This window comes from Wyeomyia smithii, chromosome 2 (assembly GCF_029784165.1).
Source record: "Wyeomyia smithii strain HCP4-BCI-WySm-NY-G18 chromosome 2, ASM2978416v1, whole genome shotgun sequence".
NCBI lineage: Eukaryota > Metazoa > Arthropoda > Insecta > Diptera > Culicidae > Wyeomyia > Wyeomyia smithii.
The window spans coordinates 186,937,239-186,963,112 of NC_073695.1; the positions used below are offsets into that span (position 1 = coordinate 186,937,239).

Genomic DNA, 25,874 nt, shown 5'->3' on the forward strand with positions numbered 1-25,874 from the left:
TCTGTTTACCTCTTCTTCGTTACTAATACAGACAAATGTCTTCTTCCTCCTCACCTTTGTATACCTCATTGGGTCTCGAGTACTATGGTGGCCTAACAAACCAGTCGTCGTAAATTCGAGTTTCGACTCGGGAGAGACTGTTAGTGTCAGTAGGATCGTAGCGTCAGCCCCGCAATTGGCCCTGACGACTTTGTTGATATTGGTTTGGTTTTTACTTGCGATTGTGAAGGACGGAAATATTTTTGCTTTTGTTTTCACACATAAATTGACAATTGCATATGAGAATTCGCGTAGGTGCGAACAGCCTTGAAAATCTCTTTTACTCTTGTCAGGGCCAATTGTCCTGTACACTTAACAGTTGACTGCGAAGTCTGTGTATAATAAACAGGAGGTCGAGTTCCGAATCGGAATGTAGCACCAAGGCTTTGCTTAGCTTTTTGCTAATATTCTATTCTAAACAATTCTGCCAACCACCTTTAATTTCGCATGGCATTTCATACACACATAGAAAGTGCAATGAAATTTCGAAACTTTGTAAGGATATATTACTGAGTTTCAAATTTCAAACAAATCATATGCTTATATAAGTAAACATATGATTTTGTGAACGTATATTTGTCCGTTTTGCGTTAAACCTAACCGATTCTAGGATATTCGCGATTTCAGGGGTGGCATTGTGCAGCTCGACTCGAACGATTTCGCTATTTTAGAGCACGTTGCATACTGCCAGTTTTACTTTAAGCTCAAAAGAAGTTATCATTGTTATTTGTTCTTTGGCTCATCTAAACCGGAAAGCCAAAAAAAATACGAAAAACGAAACATAACGCCCACCAGCGATCATTTAGTTTTGTTCGGGTTACTCGAAGTGCACAACTGCAACCCTGTGTATACGATTAAATTCAATATCCGCAATTTCGCTTAATGTTGCTTAACAGTAACTCCTGTACCTCCGGCTCAAGACCGCACTCGTCAAGTAGAGAAGGATCACTGAAATAAACATTCATCGTAACTCACACATTTAACACATTAGGGGTCTTCACATCGAGCTCGTATACGAATACCCAGCCGTAAACTGTGTATCTTCCATTACTCGTCAATGGAGGTGAGTATTTTTACGGCTGGGTATTTGTTTACGAGCTCGACATGAATACCCATATTATGTTATACATACATTACACACTGCTTAAACACATCATACGCAGCGGCTTTACTTTTAAGCTTTTCCTCGAAGTGCCAGGCAGTTTTTTCGTACAATTCCTCGAGCTGTTGGTTATTGAACTTCATCATATCGGCAACATGCCGCAAAATTGAATTTACAGCCTTGGCTTTGGCAAATCGTTCGGTACATTTTTCTACGTCTTCCGGTGAAACACGTCGTTTAGATAAATCGATATAACCTTTGAATTTATCAACACGAATAACGACGACTGGTTCGGTTTTGCCTACCCGGATTAATTCATTAATTGAACAGATGCGCCGACGGGACAACTCCGGAAGTCGTATCATCCCTTCGATGTTATACTCCAGCAGATACACATACGCTCCCATTTCTGCTATAGAACGAACATTAACCATGACAACATCCTCGACCTCTGGATACTTTTGCTTGTAGAACCGACATGATAACACCATTTTGTTTAGTAGGGATTCGCTGGAAAGGAAACAACAGTTGAATTATGTTGGACATTCGCTGCTTTGGGTTGCGGTATATTTGATTGATACTATGAACTTCATTTTATGCTGTTTGGGGAGCTCAGCCCCAACCAAGTTCTAATAGGGAAGAAAACTATGCTGTTTTATGTTAGTAATAGCAACTTGAAGGTGCCGTAAATTAACACAAATAACGGCAACGCAAGTACACTTTAAAACTTCGATATTTTTACCCGTTTTGATGAAGATTTCACTTAAATTTCAGGGAGTTTTGTCACTGATGTAATATACATGTGGCAAATGCCGAATCAACGATGACAGAAAGAAGCTACCGAAGAAAACATTGTTTAACGTCTGTCAAATGCGCGTAGCACAGAGATGCATCAAGAAAATTGTACTAAAACAAATACAAAAGTGGGTATTACACGTTTAATTATTTTTACCAAGGAATGTGCCAATTTCGCTTTGTTTCGCTCAGGCTAGGCGTATATATGGCAACCCTTTGCTAATATTGCTCCTCCCCAAGGGGTTTTTGTGGCTGTCAAACTCCATACATTTTTCATCTACCACTCATTGATTCTGGTACCAGCGTTTCTGGTACCCACTTTCTGGTTGGTTTGCCCTAAAACTAGTGCAATAGAGTAAACGTCTCAAATTGTCGGTAAACTTATTCTCGAATATATATTGTTTTAGATGAAAAAAACAAGAACTCAACATTTGTTTTCAGAACAATGTGCACTTCCAATGAATAAGATAGGTTTTGTAAGCATTTGAAGTGAAATATTGACGCCGTAATTAATTGATGATTGGTAGGCAAAAGGTTGACGTTTATAGTCCCCTGCTCCTCCCAGCTGGTCTCGAGCAATGGAATATAGAAAAGGTACGGAGATAGTTTGAGTCTCGGGTTTAAAGGGCTTCTTTTTTGTTAACAGTGATGACGTAGAAGTCAAAAAACAATGCCCAAAAATCAATGTTCGGTACATTTTTTTCAACAAATTTTCACAAATTATGACAGTTTACGGCTGAAAATGCCTACTTGCGTTGTTAAACAATGCGGAACACAATTCCAAATGGCATTTTCTTGTTTTTGGAGATCTACGTCACAACCCCAACACGTGCTTCTGTTTACCTCTTCTTCGTTACTAATACAGACAAATGTCTTCTCCCTCCTCACCTTTGTATACCTCATTGGGTCTCGAGTACTATGGTGGCCTAACAAACCAGTCGTCGTAAATTCGAGTTTCGACTCGGGAGAGACTGTTAGTGTTAGTAGAATCGTAGCGTCAGCCCCGCAATTGGCCCTGACGACTCTGTTGATATTGGTTTGGTTTTTACTTGCGATTGTGAAGGACGGAAATATTTTTGCTTTTGTTTTCACACATAAATTGACAATTGCATATGAGAATTCGCGTAGGTGCGAACAGCCTTGAAAATCTCTTTTACTCTTGTCAGGGCCAATTGTCCTGTACACTTAACAGTTGACTGCGAAGTCTGTGTATAATAAACAGGAGGTCGAGTTCCGAATCGGAATGTAGCACCAAGGCTTTGCTTAGCTTTATGCTAATATTCTATTCTAAACAATTCTGCCAACCACCTTTAATTTCGCATGGCATTTCATACACACATAGAAAGTGCAATGAAATTTCGAAACTTTGTAAGGATATATTACTGAGTTTCAAATTTCAAACAAATCATATGCTTATATAAGTAAACATATGATTTTGTGAACGTATATTTGTCCGTTTTGCGTTAAACCTAACCGATTCTAGGATATTCGCGATTTCAGGGGTGGCATTGTGCAGCTCGACTCGAACGATTTCGCTATTTTAGAGCACGTTGCATACTGCCAGTTTTACTTTAAGCTCAAAAGAAGTTATCATTGTTATTTGTTCTTTGGCTCATCTAAACCGGAAAGCCAAAAAAAATACGAAAAACGAAACATAACGCCCACCAGCGATCATTTAGTTTTGTTCGGGTTACTCGAAACGAAATGCGCAATATCACCCCAGTGCACAACTGCAACCCTGTGTATACGATTAAAGGCAATGCGAAAGATGTCTGTTTAAGTGAACACGCCATGTCCTCTAATACATTTCTACAATAGACATCATTGTTCCTCCGGAAAGAGAACACGAGTGTAGGAGAGAGAATGGAAAATAAGAAAATAGGAAACGTCAAATGCTTGTATTGAATTTAAGCGTTTTTAGCAGCTGTATACTGTAGAATGATTCTTCTTGATGTGCTCGTGAACATGGCGGTGTAAATTATTTTCGTCGCCTGCAACAGGTGCTCGGCAGTAGAAACAACTTATAAGAAGGTTTGACGTGGAATAGAAAATTTTGGACAGCTTTACAGTTGCTCCAATAGTTTTTACCAACATTCGGTAAAAGTCCAGTTTACCGAGCAGTTCAGCAGATAGTTAAGCAGTATTCAGGTAACATAAAAACTGCAATGTATTTCCTCAAACGTACCGATCGAAATTGTACTAATAATTACCGAACTTTTATTGTCTTATTAAGTGTGAAGTTTATCTCTAATCTTTATAGATTTTTTGATATGGCTGGAAAGGATGCTATCTTCAAAATGTGAATTGTCTAGAATCGTAGCAAGAGCTACGTTTTACAAGGTACAATAGAGGAGGATATATGTTTTCTCGAAGATCGAAGAAATCGAAGAAACAGTTTAGAAATGTGCAAAAAAAACGCTAGAAGGAATACGATAAGAGCAAACGGAAATGTCGTTCGGTAAATAAAAGTGAAGGGTTTCATACAGTACATCAGCTCGTAGTCGGCAGCGAGGATAAAAAATTTGCTTATAGATTTTAAGTCATCCGATATAATTGGTGCCGTTAAACATTGAATTGTATTTGTGCCGTGTCAAATAAATGATTTGCGAAGAAAAAATTTATACAGTACATGTTAACAACAATTTTTTTCCAAGACATACAATCGACAACCACTGCTTTTGATTGTGATGACAACGATTTGGCTGAACAAGAAACTGCGAAGAGGTCTACAAACTTGAGAGGAAGGTGAAATTATTGAAGCCATTACAGTAAATTGGAAGGTACTTAAGTAAGTTTTGAGATACATTTTATAAATTATCTTCTAATTATTGGCTTTTTTCAATATACAATATCGCACGCTTAGCCTGGGGGCTTATAGCGGGCTCGATCAACTAGATTAGTTGAGAGAATTCGTTATCGATATTGTTTTTGGCACATTTTGTATGTGTAGGATAAGTACAACGATACAGCGTGCCCCAGTGCTGAGTCGAGAAAATTTCCAGCTTGAAAAGATCCTCGACTCGATCGGGAATCGAACCCGATATCACAACCGTGTGGGAGCTAGCCGACCGACATCGCTAACCACAGAGCCACGGGGACCACGCTTTTTGCAACTAATATTAATTCAATCGAATGAAATTAACTGAAATCTATCCAGAGGATAGTTTAAAAGATTAAACGAAAGGTTGGGTATTTCGGACAATTATTACTCTTAGTGCTATATCCAGCTTTTTACGCACCATAATGGCTATCGCTATAATGCGTTTTCGTAATATGCGAACCTCTCTGCTTACGTCAGATTTGGGATTTCTGAAAAATTGGCAACAAAAATGTTGCCAGATGTATTTTTCTTTTGATAAAATATATGAAGACTTCAAACTGACGTAAGCAGAGTTGTCAAAAGGGTTGGTAATTTATTACGAACTTTGCATTATAGCGCGTAAAAAGCTGGACACCTGGGAGGGAGAAACGAATACTACACTCAAAACAGAGAACACGGGCATGCGTCGTTTTTTGATAGCGTGTAGCAATTTTCTTGCTGTAACGCATGCATGACTCAAACGAAGTTTTTAGTACTGAATGTGCAAATTTGTCTGTAAAATACAAATATTTCGAGTCTGCGCTTTTTCAATTTGACGGTGTCTTCAGAGTTGTTTATATATATTGGCGCAGACTTTTTGAAAATGTGTACGCGAGCGTAACCTGTGAGGCAGGTTTTACATCTCACTATTTTGTGAAACGAGAATCAACATTCGGCCGTGATGAATTGTGTTCGAAATAGTAACCAACGCCTTAAATCTAGAAATAATCAAAGTTCGCTAACATGATTATTACTTAAAGCTTATGAAATTTATTATTTTACGTAAAAATAAATCAAAATATTTTGTAAAACGACAATGAGTACAAAAACTGTTTGCGATGAGTATTTTTACAAGCAACGCGATACCGTTTAGTTTTAACAATACTCTACAGAAAAACGCTTTTTGCTCTTGGTTCAAATTGACAGTCAGTGACAGCTCATTCTGGTTCATTTTGACACTCACAGTATCCGTTTCTCCCTCCCAGCTATATACCTTCTATTGAATAAATCTGCAACTACTCAAAATTGGTTTCCTGCACGGAACGACCCCGTTGAGTTAAATTGACATGAAAATGGGTACTTTTCGTTTTCCGTGTAAAAAGCTGGATAGTCTCCTTGATATGATACTTTTGAAGGAACAGTGAAAATGTGCCATCTGATGGTTCCAATCGTTAATAACATAATATTTAATAAAAGCTGCAGATTATTTTGAACCGCATATAGGGTATCGGCTCTATTATCGTCAGATTTATTTATCCAGTTTTTTGCGCGCCATAATGGCGGACGCTATATAAAATTAAACATGAACATAAAATTTACCACCTTCACGGTTTTTGTGATGCACTTTATTATTTCCCAGCACTTCCACCGTCACCATCAGTTATACGAGTCGAATGAAAAAGTTAGTCAACATTGCGCTCTGAGAAGAGATCTGGCACCTCTGACATGTGAAACCTAGTTGTCTACACGCTCCATTGTTTTTACTCTAATCTGATTGAAATCTACTCAGTTTGGTATTCTTATGCAAAATGTCAAAAAGTGAGTAACCAAGATGGCACAGAACAGATATGCAACTTCGAACAAAACTCTGCAGCAAATCGGTGCCCAAGCTTTCGCATTCATTTTTTGCTGTTCCATCCTACATTGATTTTACAGTGCATCGTTCGAATAGTTCGCTCCAATAGTTTGAACATGTACCAAAAAACTATTTTTTTTGCTTCAATGACCAGGCAAAAAGGTGATCTTGAATAGTTGAATCTATCAAAATCAAGTTAAGACAGGATCGCATTCAAGAGATCTTTAAAGTGGAAATTCAGTAACAATTCACAATCAACGTCAATGAAACAAATTAAACTAAAAATCTTTCAACCATTCAAACATTGTCTAACAAATTTTCTTGGATCGTACACCTCACGACTGCTAGAACTATTTTAACCTGTTAGTTGAATATTTTCGTTGGACTTAGAAACCGAATTTCTCGATCAACGACAATATTTATTTCTCGTACCGTTTTTTATACCTAACATGGCTAGAAATGCATATCAGACGCGCTGTACAAGCACTGCTCACTTCATTAGGTACAATGTAAAAATTGATTGTCGTTAGTCAAGATATTCAGTTTTCAACTTGGGCAACAATGAAATTCATTAAAAATATATCTACATAAAAACCGTTGCACGTATGCGGGTGGTACTGTACGTTTATCATGAAAAGGCACCCTCGCTATACCAGTACCGGGGAGAACAAAGGATTCTCTCGATGAAAAAGCGGCGAATGCTCATACAGTCCTTTTGTTGAATGAATGGAATATAAGCGTAATGAAATTTCGAGTGTAAAATGCATGCTCTCCACCGCTAGATGTCGATACTTAAAATAAATAGATTTTGCCTCGTTTTTGGTTCTTCAGTTGAACAGATGTGAAGATGGGTAACATTTACTTAGATTTTAGTAATAACCATGTTAACTCAGTTTTGAGTAATCATCCGAAGAACAGTTGGCATCGCTCCTATTCATTGGCTAGCAGTAAGTATATAATCTGTCATCGAAACAACAATTTCTTATTAAATTATATTACACACAACAGATATCAATATTCCACAATAATTTCAGCCAAACGTCAGAATCGCAGAGGGTTTGGAAATATATGAATCAGCTCTTATTGGTGGTATTATTTGTTATGAATTCGCCGAAGTCCGAACATTCTTAGTGTAGTTGCATCGGTATGCGTAATAATAGGGATAGTTGTCAATTTGTTTAGTTTTGGCGAGGGGTAAGACAGTGAGTAAATTTGAGGTTTTTACGAGTTTTTCTGAGAAAACCTGAAAAATAAAGAGCAAATCGGAGTAACTCTCGTGTCTCTGAATATCCATCCTTAAACATTTTTCCCACCGCAAATATAGACATGAATGTTGCTCGGTCCCACCGTTCATATATATTTCATGCTCTCAAGATAATCAAAGATGTGAATCAGCTGAGAATTTCGGAGTAATATTGAGTAAATTAGAGTAACTCCCAAGCATAAGAGTAACTCAGATAAAAGCTGTCTCGCCCCTCGAGTTTTGGTCATTATCGCCATCGTCGTTTAGTCTCATTTCCATTTCATATGTCCATTTCGCAATTGTGCTGAACAAAAATACCTGATACTTTACCACGTGGAACGAGAATTAAAACAAACCAGTTTTGACACATACGTGTGAGTGTGTTGTTAACTCCCTACAGTACACTCTGCGTTTTTCGGGTATAGTCTGGGACAGAAAAGCGTAGTCGGAGACAGAAAAAGTGTAGTCCGGAAAGTGAAATAAAACATTTACGGTGTCAAAAGTGTAGTCCGAGTGTAGCTACACCGCGAAAACGAAAACGACATGAGTATCTCTAGTGTTGATTTAAGCAAATGTAGAGCAACATGTCAAAAGGATCTATCTACTTTCATCGATTTTCTTGATTAACTTTTCATTTGTTTAATGGTTCAGCTAAAGTAACTATTCCCAACGTGGTTTTTATATCAAAAGCTAGATTAAATTCTCCGCTATCAAATGGTGTTAAGGACATATCATGATCGTGTTTAATAAGCCGTGGCGGTTGAAAGAAACCGATCGATCAAAGCAGGTAGACCCTTTTGACATGTTGCTTTACAAGTACGTACTCTCATTAGCAAAGACAAAAACCGTTTTACGAAAACAAGTTAGTAGGCAATAAGCTCACATGGTGGCGCATGAGTGCCACCAATCTTTTGCAGAGCATCTTCCTGCAAAAGATTGGTTTCTATGGCTTTATTAACCACCCGGATGATAACTGAACAAACCTGCTGAGAATTTTATTGCCTGCACACTTAGATTTCATTGCCGAGAACTCAACAGCTGATAAATTCAGCGAAACTTGAAGAACAAGTTTTCGGCAGAATTTTCAAGAACTTCGGCAAACGAAATTTAATACCTGCTGGTTTACGGTAGATCGATATATTTGCTGAATGTTTGTCGAAATATATTGCTGACATTTGTTAGAAATTTCGCCGAGCTTCATCAGCTGTTGGGAAGTTTGCCGAGATAAATTGAGTGTGTGTGTCATCAAATACATTTTATTACCGAGAACTCAACAACTGATAAGTTCAGCGAAATATTCTACAAGTTTTCGGCAAAATGTTCATGAACTTCGGCAAATAAAACGTCAATGATTGCTGGTTCATGGTAAATCGATATATTTGCCGAATGTTCGTCCAAATATATTGCTGAATTCGCCGAGTTGGATCAGCTGTTGGGAAGTTCGCCGAGATAAATTAAGTGTGTGGAGGTTTTTACCTGTACAGTATCAAATAGACTTAAAAACTAACTACCTGCATATGTTCTAATCTCAAATTATTTGTGATGAATTCAAATTGTTCATAATTTAAAATTTTAACGCTAAAAATTGTTGTTAAAAATTTGGTTTGATTTCTGTTCTCGGATGTATCTTCGTTGCTCATTTTACTTGCTGCCAATCATTGTGATAAAATTATCTTGCAAATGTACTAAAACCTCACAACAGCACAACCGCACAAGCCCCGCTCGTTAACGCTGTGTGTTGTCATTAAAGTGATTACTGTTCCTGAAAACGATTGGCTGTGGCTCCGCGATCGATCCGGAAAAGTGTCGGAAATCTTCAATATTATGTAGTAAAAACAGGCGTTCGTGGTAGCACACGTGCCCCACTCGCGTTTGGTGGTATTTCTGGATCGGGGTCAATTTGTTTTGGAGCAAAAATCGCGACGGAAAAATTCACAGTGACACCAGTGAAAAATCTGAAAACCAACAATGGCGGCGACCATTTTTTCGTCGCTGTCTCCACCGCTGTGGGCGTTCGAAGCTGAAGCATTTTTTGGTTTCGTTTACAGTGGCAGTTTGGGTCCGTCCTCGTCAATTACGGAACGAAAATTGGTTAACAATTGATTTCACTGTGGTTTTGAAAGGAGTGCTGAATTTGTCAGAGGGTTAGGAGGGCATAGTCCCTATTGTGATTGAAAAAGATCAATCCAAGTGTTTTACTCGAAACGTAGACAACCAATGAAAACAGACTAATATGAATACAAGTGTAAATTAAGGAATGGCGCTTGTTTGAAAACAACAGTGACAGTGGAAAAAGTTAATTTCTGAATATTGTCGAGTGTTTACATTGCGTCGTTCCGAACGGCATAATAGAGTGGTAAAAAAAATCATCATTTCGAAATTGAATAAAGTGTAGCATGGATCCAGAGCAGATAATTGTTGATGACGATTTTGATGATGGGTCCACGGACGGAGGCTATGGAGATTATGATTTTATGCAACAGGAACAAGATGTATTAACTGGAACTAATCCACTAGGTATGCTTGCTTAATGTTACAAATCGACCTGATCCGTTTCCACTGCTATTACATTATTTTCTTTAGCTCTGCTGGTCCTTTTAATGTATCTATTTTAGCGTAGTTAATATTAATGCATGCTTATTTCTATCAGTAGTTTGATATATTTTTATGGATTGTAACACCGTACCTGAAATAACAGCAAATAAAAAAAACTAGGAATTTTAGGGCTAGAAAATTGTTGGCAATGATGTAATGATAGATTCTACCTACAATCGCTTATCAGTCATATGTGATGTTATATACCTATTTAAATAGATTTCTTAAGTAAAGGGATTTGTTCATGTGAATCATCCCAGGGATAATATTAAAAGTTTAATTCAATTGTTAAGCACTATCAAGCTAAAACCGTGCAATTCAGGTTACTAGATAGAGTTACTTAAAAAATCTTTATCTTTCTCAATGTTCAAATCTTTCAGCGTTTTTGCTTATTAAACATTACAGGTGATCTACGAATTTTAATTTTTTGGATGTTTTGTTCAAAGATCGAAGAAATCCACTTCGTTATAACTAATGTACCCCTCACTGGTAGTGGCAGCTTGCTAAATCTGCCCCAAAATTTCTAAAACGATTATGAGCCTTCACAAATCAAAAAACGTTATTTTCAGGTATCATTTGTTTTGCACTTTTTGTTCGAATCCCAGAGAGACTGTTATCAATATGATCTGATAGCTGGCTGCAAACTGGGACAGCGAAATGTAACTATCTCTAAAGCTTCATCGTGTATCAGCAAGTATCCATTTTGCCTCGACCTTGTACAAATTCCAAAATTGGTATTTCCTTCAATTCTAACAGACTTGCACCATTATCGCTTATAAGAACAAACGAAAATAAATTTTAGTTTGTTGTTTTTGTACCTAGAGTCGGTGTTGGTGCTACGATCCTGCGGGTGCTAAACAGATTATCCCAACCCGCAATTTCAACATTAGAAAACTGTCTTGTAAGACAAGTATCGTGCTTGGAAACAAACTTAGATTTCAAAGTTGAATTTTCAAAGCCGAATTAGTACAACGGCAAGTTTAAAAAATAATTGTGTAAACCTATCTGGTGAGGTGCATTTTATTGATGTTATATTGAAAATATCACTAAATTTGTTTGCCGATGACTTCGCTTATTTCTACAAGCTGAGCTGCGATCGAAAGATGTACTAGTAGGCTGTTCCATGAACCTCTCCATGATTCTATTTTCAAAAAAGTTCTGAGCTTTTTTTAACGACGGTTGCGATTTCAATTGAAAGAAGACTTTTACATGTCGGTAATCCATACAATGACGGCAATGAAAAAGTTTGGCTATATTTTGAAGTCACGAATATTGATGATATTTTAATTTCAGAATAAATAATGAAGGTTTCGATTATTTCATGACCAACTATTGCAGTGGCGGTTATTTTTAACGATTCTTAGCTGCTTATTATTAATCAAATTTAACAATGATTAACCTATTTCTCAAAGAAAAAAAGAATGTTTCTTTAGATGATTTTGTTATCCAGGATACGTTTGATTTTTTTTCTATATCAATCCGCTTGACTATGTATTTATATCTGATTCGTTCCGTTACTCCTAAGTTGCCGGTATTAATTCTTCGCACTTGCTTTTTCTATTATAATTTTGCAGACTATCAAGCACAATTCGTATCGTGTAGCGTTCCGAACGCTTTTTCCGCTAAATTCCATCTCTGAAGTAGTGCTAAACAGCTTAACAAAATATACACCGTTAAACTAGAAGCGCTCTCACGCAACCGACTAGAAGAAATCAACCCTTTCTCTCTTCCCCGTACCTTTCCCGTTTTGTTAGACGCAATTCTAGATCCTACCACCACTCCAATAACTTGCCAGTCTTCACCCATTGAGGAACCGCTGGAGCTGCCATTACAGATTACGGCAGCATCGAGCGGTGGTAATAGCAGTGGTGGCGTACAACGACAACCGCGTTCACTACAAGGACCGCCGTCCGGCCCACTAACAACAGTTCGATCTGTAACGATCCCCGTTGTTGGTCGGTACGGTCTTGGCGGAGGAAAACCCTCTGCCGCGGCGCTGCGTCGTGGCCCTGGGAGACCTAAAAAGGATTTTATACCGTTCGTAAAAATGTCCACTACACCAACAGGCAGCGGCACTGGAGGTGGTACCTCACCGCACACGTCTGGTCCAACGTTGAAATTCAGCGGTGGAGTTTTGACGGGAAGTTCTACCTCCGGGGGAAGCATGGAAACAAAATTTATGAAAAGGTACATTTATCCCCCTGTAAATAGTGTAGTGTTCCTAATTATTCTAGCCCCGCATTTTAGATTTAAAAGTACTAATGTTGTTCGTGGTAGTATTCCTAAAAGGAAATCGGACAGTATGTCCGGCATTGCCAGCCTGGTGAGCGACGGCAACGGGGGATCAGGAGGTCTAACATCGTTGATTTTGCCTTCGCCGAGCGATGAAACTCCAGCAGGCAGCACTGCCAATAGCTCGGTCGCGTCTACCCCCACAGCTGAAATGGATACGGATGCAGCTGCTCTGATGCCAGCACCGGAGGAGTCACCTTATTTCCCGGAAAAATACGTCGGAAAATTATGCGCTTTGTGTAATCTCGGTGAACGTAGTCAACTCGGGCAGGGAGAAATGTTACGGATAGAAGTTAAAGACGACGTGGAAATGGCAGTGGCCGCAGTTCTACTGTCGCAAGAGGATAAATCTGCGATGGAAACATTTGGCGACAAGAGCCCTAAACCTGGTGGAAGCATTGCTCTTGGCGTCCCCCCGCTGCTGAGTAGTAACAAGAGGCAAAAGGGACTGAACAAGTGCAAGTAAGAACCCTTATGCGAGTGTTAATACCTAAAATAATAATATTTTTTCCGGTACAGAAACCCGGTGGTGACGGCAGAGTATGTAGATGAACTGGAGAAGATCGGTCATGGCGATCCCATAGAGTTTGCTGCAATTAATGATGGTGGTTTCTTCTACATCCATCGTTCCTGCGCTATCTGGTCATTCGGTGTTGGTAGAGATACCGTAACCGGAATATTGAGCAATCTAGAAGTGGTGGTCGCTCAAAGCTTAAACAAAAAGTGCTACTTTTGTTCTCGGTACGGAGCTAGTTTATCATGCAAGGTAAAAATTGGGTTGTTACTTACAGAAACATTGACTAACTTTTTAAACATTTTATTATCCAGATGTCCTGCCCGAAGTCGTTTCACTACCCATGCATTGCAGCTGCTGGTGGGTTTCAAGTGATTCAGTCGTACAACTGCTTCTGCAAGGAGCATCTCGGACAAGTGCCTTTAGTGTGTACGGAGGACATCAATTGTCGCCAATGTTCAGCGCTCGGGGATGTTGGCAATCTGATGATGTGTTCGATTTGTGGAGATCACTACCATGGAGCGTGTGTAGGATTGGCTCAGCTACCAGGAGTGCGAGCGGGTTGGCAGTGTTCGTCTTGTAAAAAGTGTCAAATTTGTCGTGTACCAGATTCAAGCGAAGGTCGGACAGTTGGTTGCGAACAGTGTGATAAAATTTACCATGCAAGCTGTTTGCGGCCAGTGATGACGTCGATTCCCAAATACGGCTGGAAGTGTCGCTGTTGTAGGGTTTGCTCGGACTGTGGTTCGCGGACACCGGGAGCAGGAACGTCATCTCGGTGGCATGCTCACTATACGGTGTGTGATTCTTGCTATCAGCAGAGAAATAAAGGATTTTCCTGTCCAATCTGTCATCGAGCTTACCGAGCCGCAGCCCATCGTGAGATGGTGAAATGCAGTGGTTGTAATAAATTTGTGCATAGTACTTGTGATCCGGAAGCTGATTTGGCTGTTTATCACGTTAAGAAGGAGAATAATGCAGAGTATGAGTATCTTTGCAATCCGTGTAAATCGGCTATTCATACGGGTCGGATAGCCGCTATGCGGCGGAACAGCAGTATTGACGAAGAAAGTATGACCGCATCGCAAGAAAGCTTAAATGACGACCCCATGGATGTGGATCTAGAACCTCGGGAAAGAAACTTATCCTGCGATATAGGTCTCGGTAAAGGGAAACCTTTTGTTGCTAGTAAAATTGCTAAAAAAAGATTAGGGTTCTCTTTTTCCGGTGGTAGTCGTCCAAAAGGTGGAAAAGGTTTTCAGAAAAGATCACGTTTAGCCGATTTTAGTAGGAAACGTGGACCGAAAGCGAAAATGCGAGGAATTTTCGGCGTTCCCGGGTTGGGTTTACAACGACCCACGGCAGATTTTTCTGCATCTAAAGTGACAGAAGATGAACCTGGAGGCGACAATCGTCTAGTCCTATGTTCAGCGAAAGACAAGTTCGTTCTTACTCAGGACATTTGTGTTATGTGTGGGGCCATTGGAACTGATCAAGAAGGTTGTTTGATTGCATGTACCCAGTGCGGTCAGTGTTATCATCCGTATTGTACCAACGTAAAAGTGACAAAAGTGATACTGCAAAAAGGATGGCGTTGCTTAGATTGTACAATTTGCGAAGGATGCGGACAACGCAATGATGAAGCTCGGCTTATTCTTTGTGATGATTGTGACATTTCTTATCATATATACTGTATGAAACCACCTTTGGAACATGTTCCACAAGGAAACTGGAAGTGCAAGTGGTGTGCCATATGTTTGAAGTGTGGCTCGAATGATCCTGGTTATAACTGCAGCTGGTTGAATAGTTACACCGAGTGTGGTCCATGTGCTAGCCAGGTAAAATGTCCATGCTGTGGTGAAGGATACACTGAAGGGGAGCTTATTATTCAGTGTCATCAATGTGAACGATGGTTGCATTGTGCTTGTGATCAAATCAAGTCCGAAAACGATGCGGAACGTTGCGCTGAAGATGGTTACAACTGTCTCCTGTGTCGGCCTTTTGATCAACCGCCACCTCATTTGATTCCAAAAAAGAAAATTATTCAAACACCTGTATCAACACCGAGATCCACTCCCAAGCCAGAGGAGAAAATAATTCCTCTTGCTCTAGAAGGAAATCATTACGTCGATGGAGTATGTCTGAGCGAGCATGGATTACACCAGATCAAGGCATTGCAAGCCGAGTTTGGCAAACGAGGAAAACGAAAACCAAAGCTTCAACTGGAACCTCCATCGACAGACAAAGATGCTGGAATATTGGCCGCCATCGAGTCTGTAGTGGCCGGAAGCAGTTTGGATAACTCGTTTGACGATGTTAAACTGGAGCCTCTTGATCCTAAAGAGGAGGCTGAAATTTACAAAGACGGCATGGTGTGGAACGATCCAACGCCACCTGAAGGATTTGCCCTTTTCACTAACGAACTGGGCATTATAGTGCTTCGAAAGAAACGTCAGAGGAATCTCCAGAAGCTTGGTATTGGAGGTTTTTTCGTGCGAAATCGCGCCGTTCGTACCAAAGATGGCAAGGAAGATGAAGACGGACCTGCGGATGGTGTTGTGTCGCAATTAGAAGAAGGAACACCGGAAGTAAAACCGAAGAAAAAACCAATTCGGCGAAAACAAAAAAATAAGTTGATAGAAATTTATCCAACTATTTTGCAGGATGCATTTTTCGGTAGATCTTTGTTGAATTCTAATAGCACTGTAAAATTTGAACCTCATGAAAGCGATGACGATGTTAAGAGTGATGTATCGGACGATAAAACCATTAAACTGAATGCCGATGAACTGAGGTATGTTCAGGAAATGAAAATCAAACAGGAAGAAAAATTACTACAGGAGCAAAAGGCTCTGCAGCAAAGCATGGAACAAGCTCAGACATTGGCGGTGAAGTCTTCTCATGGAACACCAGGGCCTTCAGCTGGTGGTATGTTAGTCGATGACGGAGCCGGGGCAATTAAAACCGAAGACGATGATAACAGTGACACAGAAGCCTTGAAAGACGTCCTTGGGTTACCAAATGATTTGATCGAAGAGGATTTCGTAAATCGTATAATGAATGACGACGAAGAGCTAACCAAAACGTCGGCAGCATTTGATGATCTAACAGAAGATGGCGAGCTTGGAGATGGGCTGACGAAGACTTCTAAAAACGAACTGGCCGATATATTGAGTCCTGATTTCAACCTCGATAACTTGGGCAACATGGACAGTAAAGAGGTGGAGGAAATTTTTAAGAACGTTTTGACAGATGAGTCACAGGTGAGTAAAGTCAAATAGCAATTTGGTAGATACTTTTTATTGCATTGTTTGAATAGTTAGTACCAAAGTAGAAGTATAACGAACAATCCAAAAACAATCAATTTATTTTAAAGAATAAAATGCATTGATCGTCTCAGCCTTCTTTATGATAAAAAGTCAAATAAACGATGACTTAATTGTTTTTTTTTAAACGATCCATTAAAAACACATAAAGAATTGAAGTATTTGTCTATTAAGCCTCTTATGATTGGACGTTTTTTGACAATTATTTGGAACCAAGCATTCCTGTGTTATTAATATAATCAACTACTAAACTATGTACTATATTTGTGTTTTTTTTTCCTGCAGGAATCTCAAGAGTCTATGTTCGCCAATTCAATGACTCCTTACACATCGAATACGTCAACTCCATCGCATAGTATCGATGCAACCAAAAAAATTGTCTCACAACGATACCTAAACACTGCCGCAATGGGTATGCAACCTTTGCCACATGTGCATCAATCGCCACAGCCCCCAACACCGACAGGTCAACCGTTGCTGGCTGATCCGTCTTCACAAGTGAACATGGGAATGCAATCCCCGCAAACTCCGATGATGAGTCAGATTGGCATGGCATCTCCTCATATTCAACAGTCTCCTCAGCATCAGTCTATGGGACCAGGCCTAATGATGCAACAGCCATCACCAATGCAGCCTGGTACACCTGGAACACCGATTCAGACACCGACTACCCCTCAGCCACAATTGCAGCAACAGCAACCACAAGTTCCGATTCAACCGTTGCAGCCCGCTATGATTATGAATCCTCAACAGCAGCTTAACCGAGGGTATTACTCTAATAATTTTCTCCCGCAAAGGTAGGAATGGAGTGTGCTGGAGTGACCATTTGACATTGATCTTGTTTTACATTTTCCCATGTGTAATTACTGCTTAGCCCTTCCAACTTATCTAACCGATTTCACAACCTGTCATACACGTTTACTCTTAATATTTGCACTTTCCTTGATAGTTGTCATCTAGGTTTACCTGCGAACACAACAGAAATTCGTGCTCCCAAAAATTGGCATTGCATTCACTTCCATTCCTACCCTGCCACCTGTTTAAAGCGCTAGTTTTTTCGGTATTTCGTATATTTTCGTTTCTTGCTCAGCACATCTTCCTATATAAGATAATAATATTTGCCAACTTTATCTAGACCACAATTCAATGTATCGGATCCGATGCAGCAACAGCCACTATCGCAACATATTGTTACGCATCAGGTTATGCCAGGCATGCTACCGCACCATCCTCAGCAGCCACCACAACAACAATCGCCCATTCACGTACAAACGGGGCCAACACAATGGTCTCCAGCAGGTCCACCACTTCAAACACCCACTGGAGCAGGAATAGCCTCTGCTTCACCTGCAATGCTATCTGGAACAAACAGCGGAGATTTATCGGCAAATCTGGCGCCGATCGATGACAGTATGGGGACATTAACGGGCTCTTCTGCTGCACAAAAAATGTCCGAGCGAATGCGATTGGATGAGCGTGAGTTCCTGAAGCCAGTTATTGATTGATGATGATGTGCCTTAATTATTTGTTTTTACCTATTTTGTAGCCCTTGGAGAGTTAGCCACCATTTCTTCTGTATTGTACTGTAATACGCAACATCCTGAACTCAAAATCGATTACCCAAATTGGACTGACCGAAGTAAACAGATATTCAAGCGCTGGCGCTTGTTATCAACCGAGCAGAAGCAGCCTTATTTACAACAGGCTAGGGACAACCGATCTGCCATAAGGATGAAAAAATCTCAACAAGTAAGAAAACATTATTGCCATCTCTCTCTATGTGTTTTCGTTTGTCTCGCGGTAAAAATTACAAGAGGTTAGGAAAATGTATGAAAACATGATGTGGTGACTTCATTTCGAGGTTACGATTTTAGGGAATCTAAAACATAAAACGCACATTTTCATTATATTCATCTCGCTCTGCAGCGTATCGATTCTACGTGTCATTTGGAGTTTCGGTTTCATACTGTTTTCAAAAAAAAAAAAAAAAAAACCTTTCAGTGCTTATGTTTTTCTGTTTGAAAGACTAATTTTCCACATTCTTTATCGCGCATTTTCGTTTTGTAACTAACACCTACACACCAAACTCTTCCGTATCTCTGGTCAAGTTTTGTGTTCTGTAAAAAATGTTGAGTAACATCTTTATGAAACATTCTTATGTTTTGTTTTCATGGTAATGTTTTTTTTTGTTTCATATTTTGTACTAATTGCCAACAGATGAAATCTCATGTTTTATCATTTAAATTAGTGTTTTTCGCTCTTGGGTTCAATTCTCGCAGTGTTCCAGAATAGAATTTCCACAGCTGAAAATTCTATGACCGACAAATGTGTTGCACTCAAATTAAATGCTCTGTCCTTGTAATAAGCGTGCTAATCAATGTGAAACTGTTTTAAAATTAATTAAAAATAGTGCAGATGCTAGCGCACATACAAAATTGAAACTTTGCTAACTTTGGACGTTGAAATCAATGTCACTTTCTGTTTTATATAAATAGAATCATTTTCAAAATATATTTTAGACGGCATTTAATTTGGGTTGAACAGATATACGATAGCATTGATCCATCTAGGAATAAATGAGCATCTTAAATAAATTCGTAGCTTTGCCCATTTGTTTAATACTATATTCCACCTCCAACCAATGATTATTCAATGCGGTTATGGTTCATATATTGCCACACTTCCCGCCCTTCAAACGATTCAGGTACCACAAATGTCACCTAAAGACGGCAATAGTAATAGTTCAAGTCAAGTGAATGTTGTCCCATCACCTTCCTCATCATCATCATCACAACCACCATCATCCGTCGTCGTTCCGCAGCAGAGCAGCATTGCTACTGATTCTTCGGTTCTGATCAGTGCCGCCGAGCACCCGCAGTTGATAACGAATCAGCAGCAACAGCAACAGCAGCTCCAAACGCAGATGCAACTTCAGCAACAACAGCGCCAGCAGCAACCACCACAGCAAGTCCTCAAACCACAGCAGCTAATCGAGGTGCAAGGCAATTCTTTGGACGATGGAAACGATAGCTTAGACGAACTAACAGGAGCTTCTAGCTCCAACGTTATTAGTACCCTTCTTGATAGTAACACAACACCTTCCTCTTCTAATGATACTAACACAAATGCATCCACTGACTCTGTTATTGGTGACGGTAGCAAGCTAACTACTAGTACTGTTGCAACAACCACTAGCACCAATACTATCACTACTAACCCACTACGGTCAAACACAATGAGCGATAATGCAACTGCGAATGTCATCACGTCTGTTGAAGCTGAGTCTCAGTCCTCAACGTCATTGAATGCAGCGAATAGCAAAGCAAATCTTCTGGTGGCAGCAAATATTGCAAATACTTTCATCAATCTTTCGAATTTAAACACTGCTCCAGTATCAAGTGCTCAACCTGATGTCGGAATGGGTTTAAATGTTCAACAGTCGCAACAGCAACCATCTCCTCCACCACAACAATCCATTTCGCAGACTAACGTAAATGTGGTAGTCAGTCAACCAGTCACTACTCACGTAATGAAAACGTTCACTATTGGCAATAACCGAGCGAGTATCTTTGTGCCCAACGTCATAGCGACGAACATTTCGCCCCATTATACGGTACATCATCATCAATATGGTTTACGCAGTGGACCAGCACCGAACGTAACGGTGAATCCAAATGGAAACTTCAACACGAATTCTAGTGCAGTGATCCGACCTGGTTTCACTCATATACGACCGTTTCTGCCACAGAGTTCAAACATAAATTTTAACATCATCGGAAATAGTTCCGCTATTCAATCTCCTATTTTGGCAGCTTCATTGCAAACAATTAACAAAATAGCTGCTCAACAGCAACAGCAGCAAGCACAGCATCCTACCATGCAACATTCTCACGCGAGAGGTAATGCGAATAAAATTATAAATGTTTGTCCTGATGGGCCACCTAAAATTCTTCTGGCAGCAGCCCCAATTCATTTACAAGCGCAACAACAAATAATTGTACCCACAGAACGTCACCAGGAGACTCCAGGCTCTGGTTACAGCCCACAACGTGCACAAACGTTAGGTTCCTCTAGATCAGCAACACATTTGTCACCACATGTAGCGAACAATGATCAGCACATTCGGGTACTGACTCCTTCAGAAATTATGCGAACATTGCCATCGTTAGATACCTCGTACGAAGGGCACTCTCAAAATGAATCTTTCAGTCAGACGCAATCTCAGTCTGCACACACAATCACGTCTAGTACACATAGCCAATGCCCGACCAACGTGACTGGTGCAATTCATGTAAACATAGCCAATAGTAGCATAACCCCCAATCCAACTGAATCTGGTGGCGGTGAAAATTTTGAAGGCATTCTTAACAGCAGTTCCAGTGATAAGAGTCCCGAAAAAAACACTCACGTCGATGCTGTTGATAGTAGTGCTACACTTACCACAAACACACTTACACTAACCACCAATAATATCAACATATGCAAAAATGACGATGCTGTTACTGGTTATAATGAGACTAGCAGTTCCTCTTCCAAAACTACCACTACCATTGCCACCACCTTCGACACATGTTTACTAGGAGCTAGTACGACTGCAACTTTCACCAGTAGTTCCTCTAGTACTGCTACTACTACTACTGTTATCACCACTACCACTACTACCACTACTAATGTTGTTACTACCACTTCTACTACCGCACCAGAAACGGTGAGAACCATGAAAGCTAGCAAACGTAAACGATTTGAACTTTTATTGTTTTTACACACCTTGTTTGACGGGTTTTATGTTTTTGTTTTTGAAGTTTTGACTACAGTAAATTTTGCTGATTGTGTTTGGCCGTTTCTTGCATCTACTTCTCCTCTCTAGACTATTCTAATGCAATGCTTTAGTTAAATCCTTGACGATTTGTTTACTCCAATAGCGCCTACTTTTTGGTGTCTTTGCTGATCGGTTCCTGATCTCTTTAGCAAAATTCCAGATTTCTGACTTGCTTTGCAACGGGCTGGTATAAATTTTGTTTTGATTGATCCTTATCCAGCGTAATTGTTTTAGTTTTCAAAGCAGTGTTTTTCCCTGTGATTGGTACATTTGAAAAGGTCTCTTGATTGGAATTATCCTAATCAATAGCATGTTAGCTCGACGCCTCAATTGTAGAGCTTTCAGGCTACGACCGGTATTGATGCATAACTTGTATGGTACCCCAACAAAAAAATATCCTGTAGATTGATGATATTTGAACATTTAAGTTTGCATGATTCGTATCGTATTGCTAGTAGAAAGCACGTCAATCCTAGTTGCCTAATCGTTTCATTGATTCATTTAAATCATTTTTTCTCGCATGTCTTCTTTTTATTGTTTTACTACTTTGTTTCGCTTATCTCTTCCATTGAAGATTACCGTACCAGTTGAAGCATTACTACTTCAACGCCATTGGTTGTCATCATTCGCAGTGTGTTGCGTTTCGATAAAAACCCCTTTTAAAGAAATTTTCATTTTACTCGAACCGCCAAATCGTTTAGAATAGCATTAAGAATCGTATTAGAGATTCGATCCTTTCCCTGCCTCACTACCAAACTACCAAAGCCAGGAAAACAGCTCCAGTCTGTATCGTTAGTTCCTGTATTTAGATGACTTGCCACATGTTTGCCAATTTTAACACTAGTAAATATTGATTTGTATATAAAATGTATTGTTTGAAAAAAAAAAAAACAGAGCGACTAAACAATTCTTTGCACAATTAACTTTTCCAAATTATCTTTTATCAGTATTCGCTCACAAAATAGCTTTGTTATTTATAGAAGTTTTGCAAGTCTATTTATTCGCCACTATTAAACAGTCTCACCAGTCATAGGCAGAAACAAATCATAAACCAAACCAAACATTAGATGGATTGACCGTTGCAGATTAGAAAGAATAAAGAACCTGCTTTAAAATGGATTTAAACTATTGCATAGGCAGCTGTGAAATAATACTAATGAAAATTTCTTTAAACGACTTTCGGTTATGACAATTAGTAATAAGCAAAATTATGCTTCAATTAACGGTAGATTATGTATTTATTTTCTAATTATGAATATCTGTTGAAAAAACTGCTCTGTATTCATATATTTATGTGATATTGGCGTCAAAGAACATACAGTTTGTGGAAATCAGTAGCTGCGTTTAAAGTACCGTTTTCTCTTATTGTTCTCTTTGCTCTTGCTGCCGCGTCTTGGCTGACATTTAATTGCATCAACAGGATCAGGACAAGATAAGCGCTCAACAAAAGAGCATGCGTGAAGCGGAACAAGAGCGTCAATGGAAACAGCTGCAGCAGCAACGCGCTAGGGAACAACAAAGCCAGCAGCATATGCTTATATCAGACCAGAGAGTTCAAGGTTAGTATAACTTGCTGAAAAATATTTTTTTTTTGGTTAATGAAATCAGAAATATAAAAGGCGCCGTACATATTTCGCCACTGTATTTTTGAGCCAACATGTTTAACTCTGTTTGCAATTCTGTTTTGTTGTTAGTCTGCTGTTACCACACGTATTTTTTGTAGATCCCACAATGCAGCTGCAAGTATCCACCGAAGGTTCTCCAATGGGTCCTATGGCTAGCCCATCGCCGAACTCACGCACTCAATTTGTATCGCCGGTTAATAAGGGCAGAATGGTACCGCTTGGCCAGAATCCGCCCTCTAGTCCGGTATCAAACTTTTCCCATCCGGGCATACCTGGACGTCCGATGTCGGTTGGCATGGGGCAGCAGCGTCAACTGCCTGGTCAGACTCGTCTCAATCAAAGTCCATTTTCGCCACAATCACAGCCGCCACAGTCACCTCATGACATGTTACCCGGTTCGCCGGCTAGTCAAACTGGCTTAGACTCGTTCAATAGACCTCCATCGGAAGGCGTCCCGGATAGCTACGTACATCATTCACCACAGGCTCCCCGATCAGTTGGTCACCAAAGTCCAATACAAACACCAAATCGAAGCCCTGCATATTCTGGACAATCATCAGTGCCGAATCCACAGACGGCCATGCGAATCAATCTTGATACTCCATACGCCCAAGCACCGGGCACACCTAGGCCGCAGTTTTCAGGCAACCAAACTCGTCCGACGGTATACACCCGTCCCGGCGATTTATTTGGACCGGTTCAAACATCTCCTTTCTCGTCGCCCCACTCCGACGGATTTCATCAACAACCAGCACAAGAAGGCAACCGTCAGCTACGGGATTTGCTACAGCGTCAGCAAATACCAACTGGTGGTCAAACACCAGCTATGGTTCAGAACCAACAAAATACACTTCAATCGCCACAGCCATTGCAATCGCAGCCCCCGTTCATGGATGAGCAACAATCAGTTGGCCAATTACAGGCAATTTCTCAGCAATCACAATCACAACAACAACTTCAACCGCAACAGTTATCTAATCCTCAATTACCGACTGCTGCTAATGATAACGGTACATTCCGGCAACCTTTGCCGCCTAATATGATGACCAGACCAAGACTTCAAATACCTGGTAATGCGATTCGAGCTTCTGGTGGTAATGTGATAGCTGTACCTGGCGCCGGTCCGAATGGTGGTGCAGTAATGGTAAAACAACAAATAGTTAGAGCTGGTGGTATGAACCAAATGCTAATTACACAGCAGAACGTACTTCAACAACAGCAACTGTTACGACAAAGAATGCAACTTCCTGTAGGTGTTAACCGTCCTGATAGCGCTTTCGGAGGGCAAATGACTTCTGGTGGACAATTAATACAACAGCAAATGGGGAAGCAAGCTGCGTTGACATCACAGACGGATCAACAGAACATAGCGTTAATTGCACAGCGTCTAGCTGGCGAAGGAGAGGCTCACGCACCAACTTCATCTACGAGTTCAACAACTAACTCAGCAACCGTTCAATCTGCAAATGCCAGTGGACAGAACAGTGGTGCAAATCAAACACAGTCTGGTGCGGTGGACGGATCATCGGAAATACCAGACAGTGTGTCTGCTGAGTTGGAAAAATTAGAGCAAGAAGATAACGCTGGAATCGGGGAAGTTGAAGGAGTCGGCGATATCCTCGGGGGACTAGGCGATGACGATGATGAGTTGTTAGATTCATTGACAGCCGAAATGGGCGCAGATTTTAACATTTTGGAGTATGCGGACCCCGAGCTTGATACAACTGATGGAGAGAAATCAAACATACTGGATAGTTTAGAACTTGAAGAACCGGATGGGGATAAATCAGACGAAAAGAATAAAATGTCTGGTTCTGGGTCGAATAAGCCAGATAATTCGGATAGTGCGATGAATATTGAACATTCCAAAATGATTGCTTCCGATGTAACAACATTAGTTCAATCTACTAGCTCGACTACAGTAGGACCTCAGCAGCAAATTTCTGGCAAACTAATATCATCAGGACAAACAATACTATCACAGCAATCATCGATGCAATCTCTGCAGACTATGCAACCACAACAGATGATGGGACATCAACAGACTCAGCTGCAACAGCTAATTGGTGCCCAGCAAATAGCTTCGCAGCAGCAAATACCACAACAGCAACTTCAACAGCAGTTGATGGCTGGCCAGATGAAAACTGTTCGACCCAACATGCTAACATCTGCGCACCTCCAGCAAATCCAACAGCAGATGCAGCAACAGGTCAGGACTGAGCTTTATTGTCGAAACAAACTAAATTGTTAATTAATGTTATATTGTTTTGTCTGTGTATAGGTGCAGCAAGCAGCCGCAATGGGCAAACCAATGGCTGTTGGTACTCAGCTCCTGTCGAAAGAAGGTGCAATTGGTGTAGTCAATGCAAATAACACCGTCTCTGTTACGGTACGAACAGGGTAAGTTGTAGTGAGATTGTTCTAAATCGTTGTATGGACCCATTATTTGCATATGTTATGCAGGTTCTTAAACCAATCACGCCTACAGCAACTGAAGATGGGTCATCCAGGTGGTTTGGTGCAACAAAATCTTGTACAGAGTCAACAACAGCAGACGCGTATAGTTCACCAAATCCAGGGTAACCGGATAATTCAAACTGTTACGAATCAGCACCAACCCGGACCGCAGTCGCTTGGAGGAAACGGTCAACCGACATTACACCCTCAAATTCAACAACAACCCCCTCAAGCTGGCAGTGCTCCTACTGTTGTGCCTGGACAGTCTCAACCACCACCACCACCTTATCCGGAACCACCTCCACCATATCCTGGCAGTCAGCAGACTCCCATGCAAGGATCTCCAGCAGTTAATCAGGTTAGTTTCGTTTTAGCATGCTTTTCAAATTTTTTTTTTGCTATTTGCCAGTGA

General features: G+C 40.3%; 2 protein-coding genes across 13 annotated transcripts in view; one reads left to right on the plus strand and one right to left on the minus strand.

Annotated features, from left to right (window-relative positions):
• Positions 1 to 553: 553 nt before the first annotated feature.
• LOC129724039 (eukaryotic translation initiation factor 2 subunit 1-like) lies at positions 554 to 2,041 on the minus strand. Its single transcript, XM_055678628.1, has 3 exons — positions 1,884 to 2,041; positions 1,172 to 1,651; positions 554 to 987 (listed from the first exon to the last, which is right to left on the minus strand). Exons 2-3 carry the CDS (start codon positions 1,630 to 1,632, stop codon positions 900 to 902), a joined length of 549 nt encoding a protein of 182 aa, XP_055534603.1. The 5' UTR covers positions 1,633 to 1,651; positions 1,884 to 2,041; the 3' UTR covers positions 554 to 899.
• A 7,545-nt stretch (positions 2,042 to 9,586) lies between these two features.
• Positions 9,587 to 25,874, plus strand: part of LOC129725828 (histone-lysine N-methyltransferase 2C-like) — a 29,080-nt gene continuing 12,792 nt past the window's right edge. For 4 of the 12 annotated variants that reach the window (XM_055682093.1, XM_055682095.1, XM_055682099.1 and 1 more), the window contains exons 1-13: positions 9,587 to 10,351; positions 12,184 to 12,616; positions 12,677 to 13,183; positions 13,241 to 13,487; positions 13,550 to 16,498; positions 16,847 to 17,358; positions 17,697 to 18,037; positions 18,108 to 18,310; positions 19,266 to 21,269; positions 22,801 to 22,939; positions 23,104 to 25,214; positions 25,287 to 25,405; positions 25,469 to 25,820. In XM_055682093.1, the coding sequence (XP_055538068.1) occupies positions 10,231 to 10,351; positions 12,184 to 12,616; positions 12,677 to 13,183; positions 13,241 to 13,487; positions 13,550 to 16,498; positions 16,847 to 17,358; positions 17,697 to 18,037; positions 18,108 to 18,310; positions 19,266 to 21,269; positions 22,801 to 22,939; positions 23,104 to 25,214; positions 25,287 to 25,405; positions 25,469 to 25,820 (10,038 nt within the window). In that variant the 5' untranslated portion in view covers positions 9,587 to 10,230. Of the gene's footprint in view, positions 10,352 to 12,003; positions 12,617 to 12,676; positions 13,184 to 13,240; positions 13,488 to 13,549; positions 16,499 to 16,846; positions 17,359 to 17,696; positions 18,038 to 18,107; positions 18,311 to 19,265; positions 21,270 to 22,800; positions 22,940 to 23,103; positions 25,215 to 25,286; positions 25,406 to 25,468; positions 25,821 to 25,874 lie in introns of all 12 variants that reach the window. The other 8 variants (XM_055682103.1, XM_055682106.1, XM_055682096.1 and 5 more) reach the window with 8 other exon arrangements.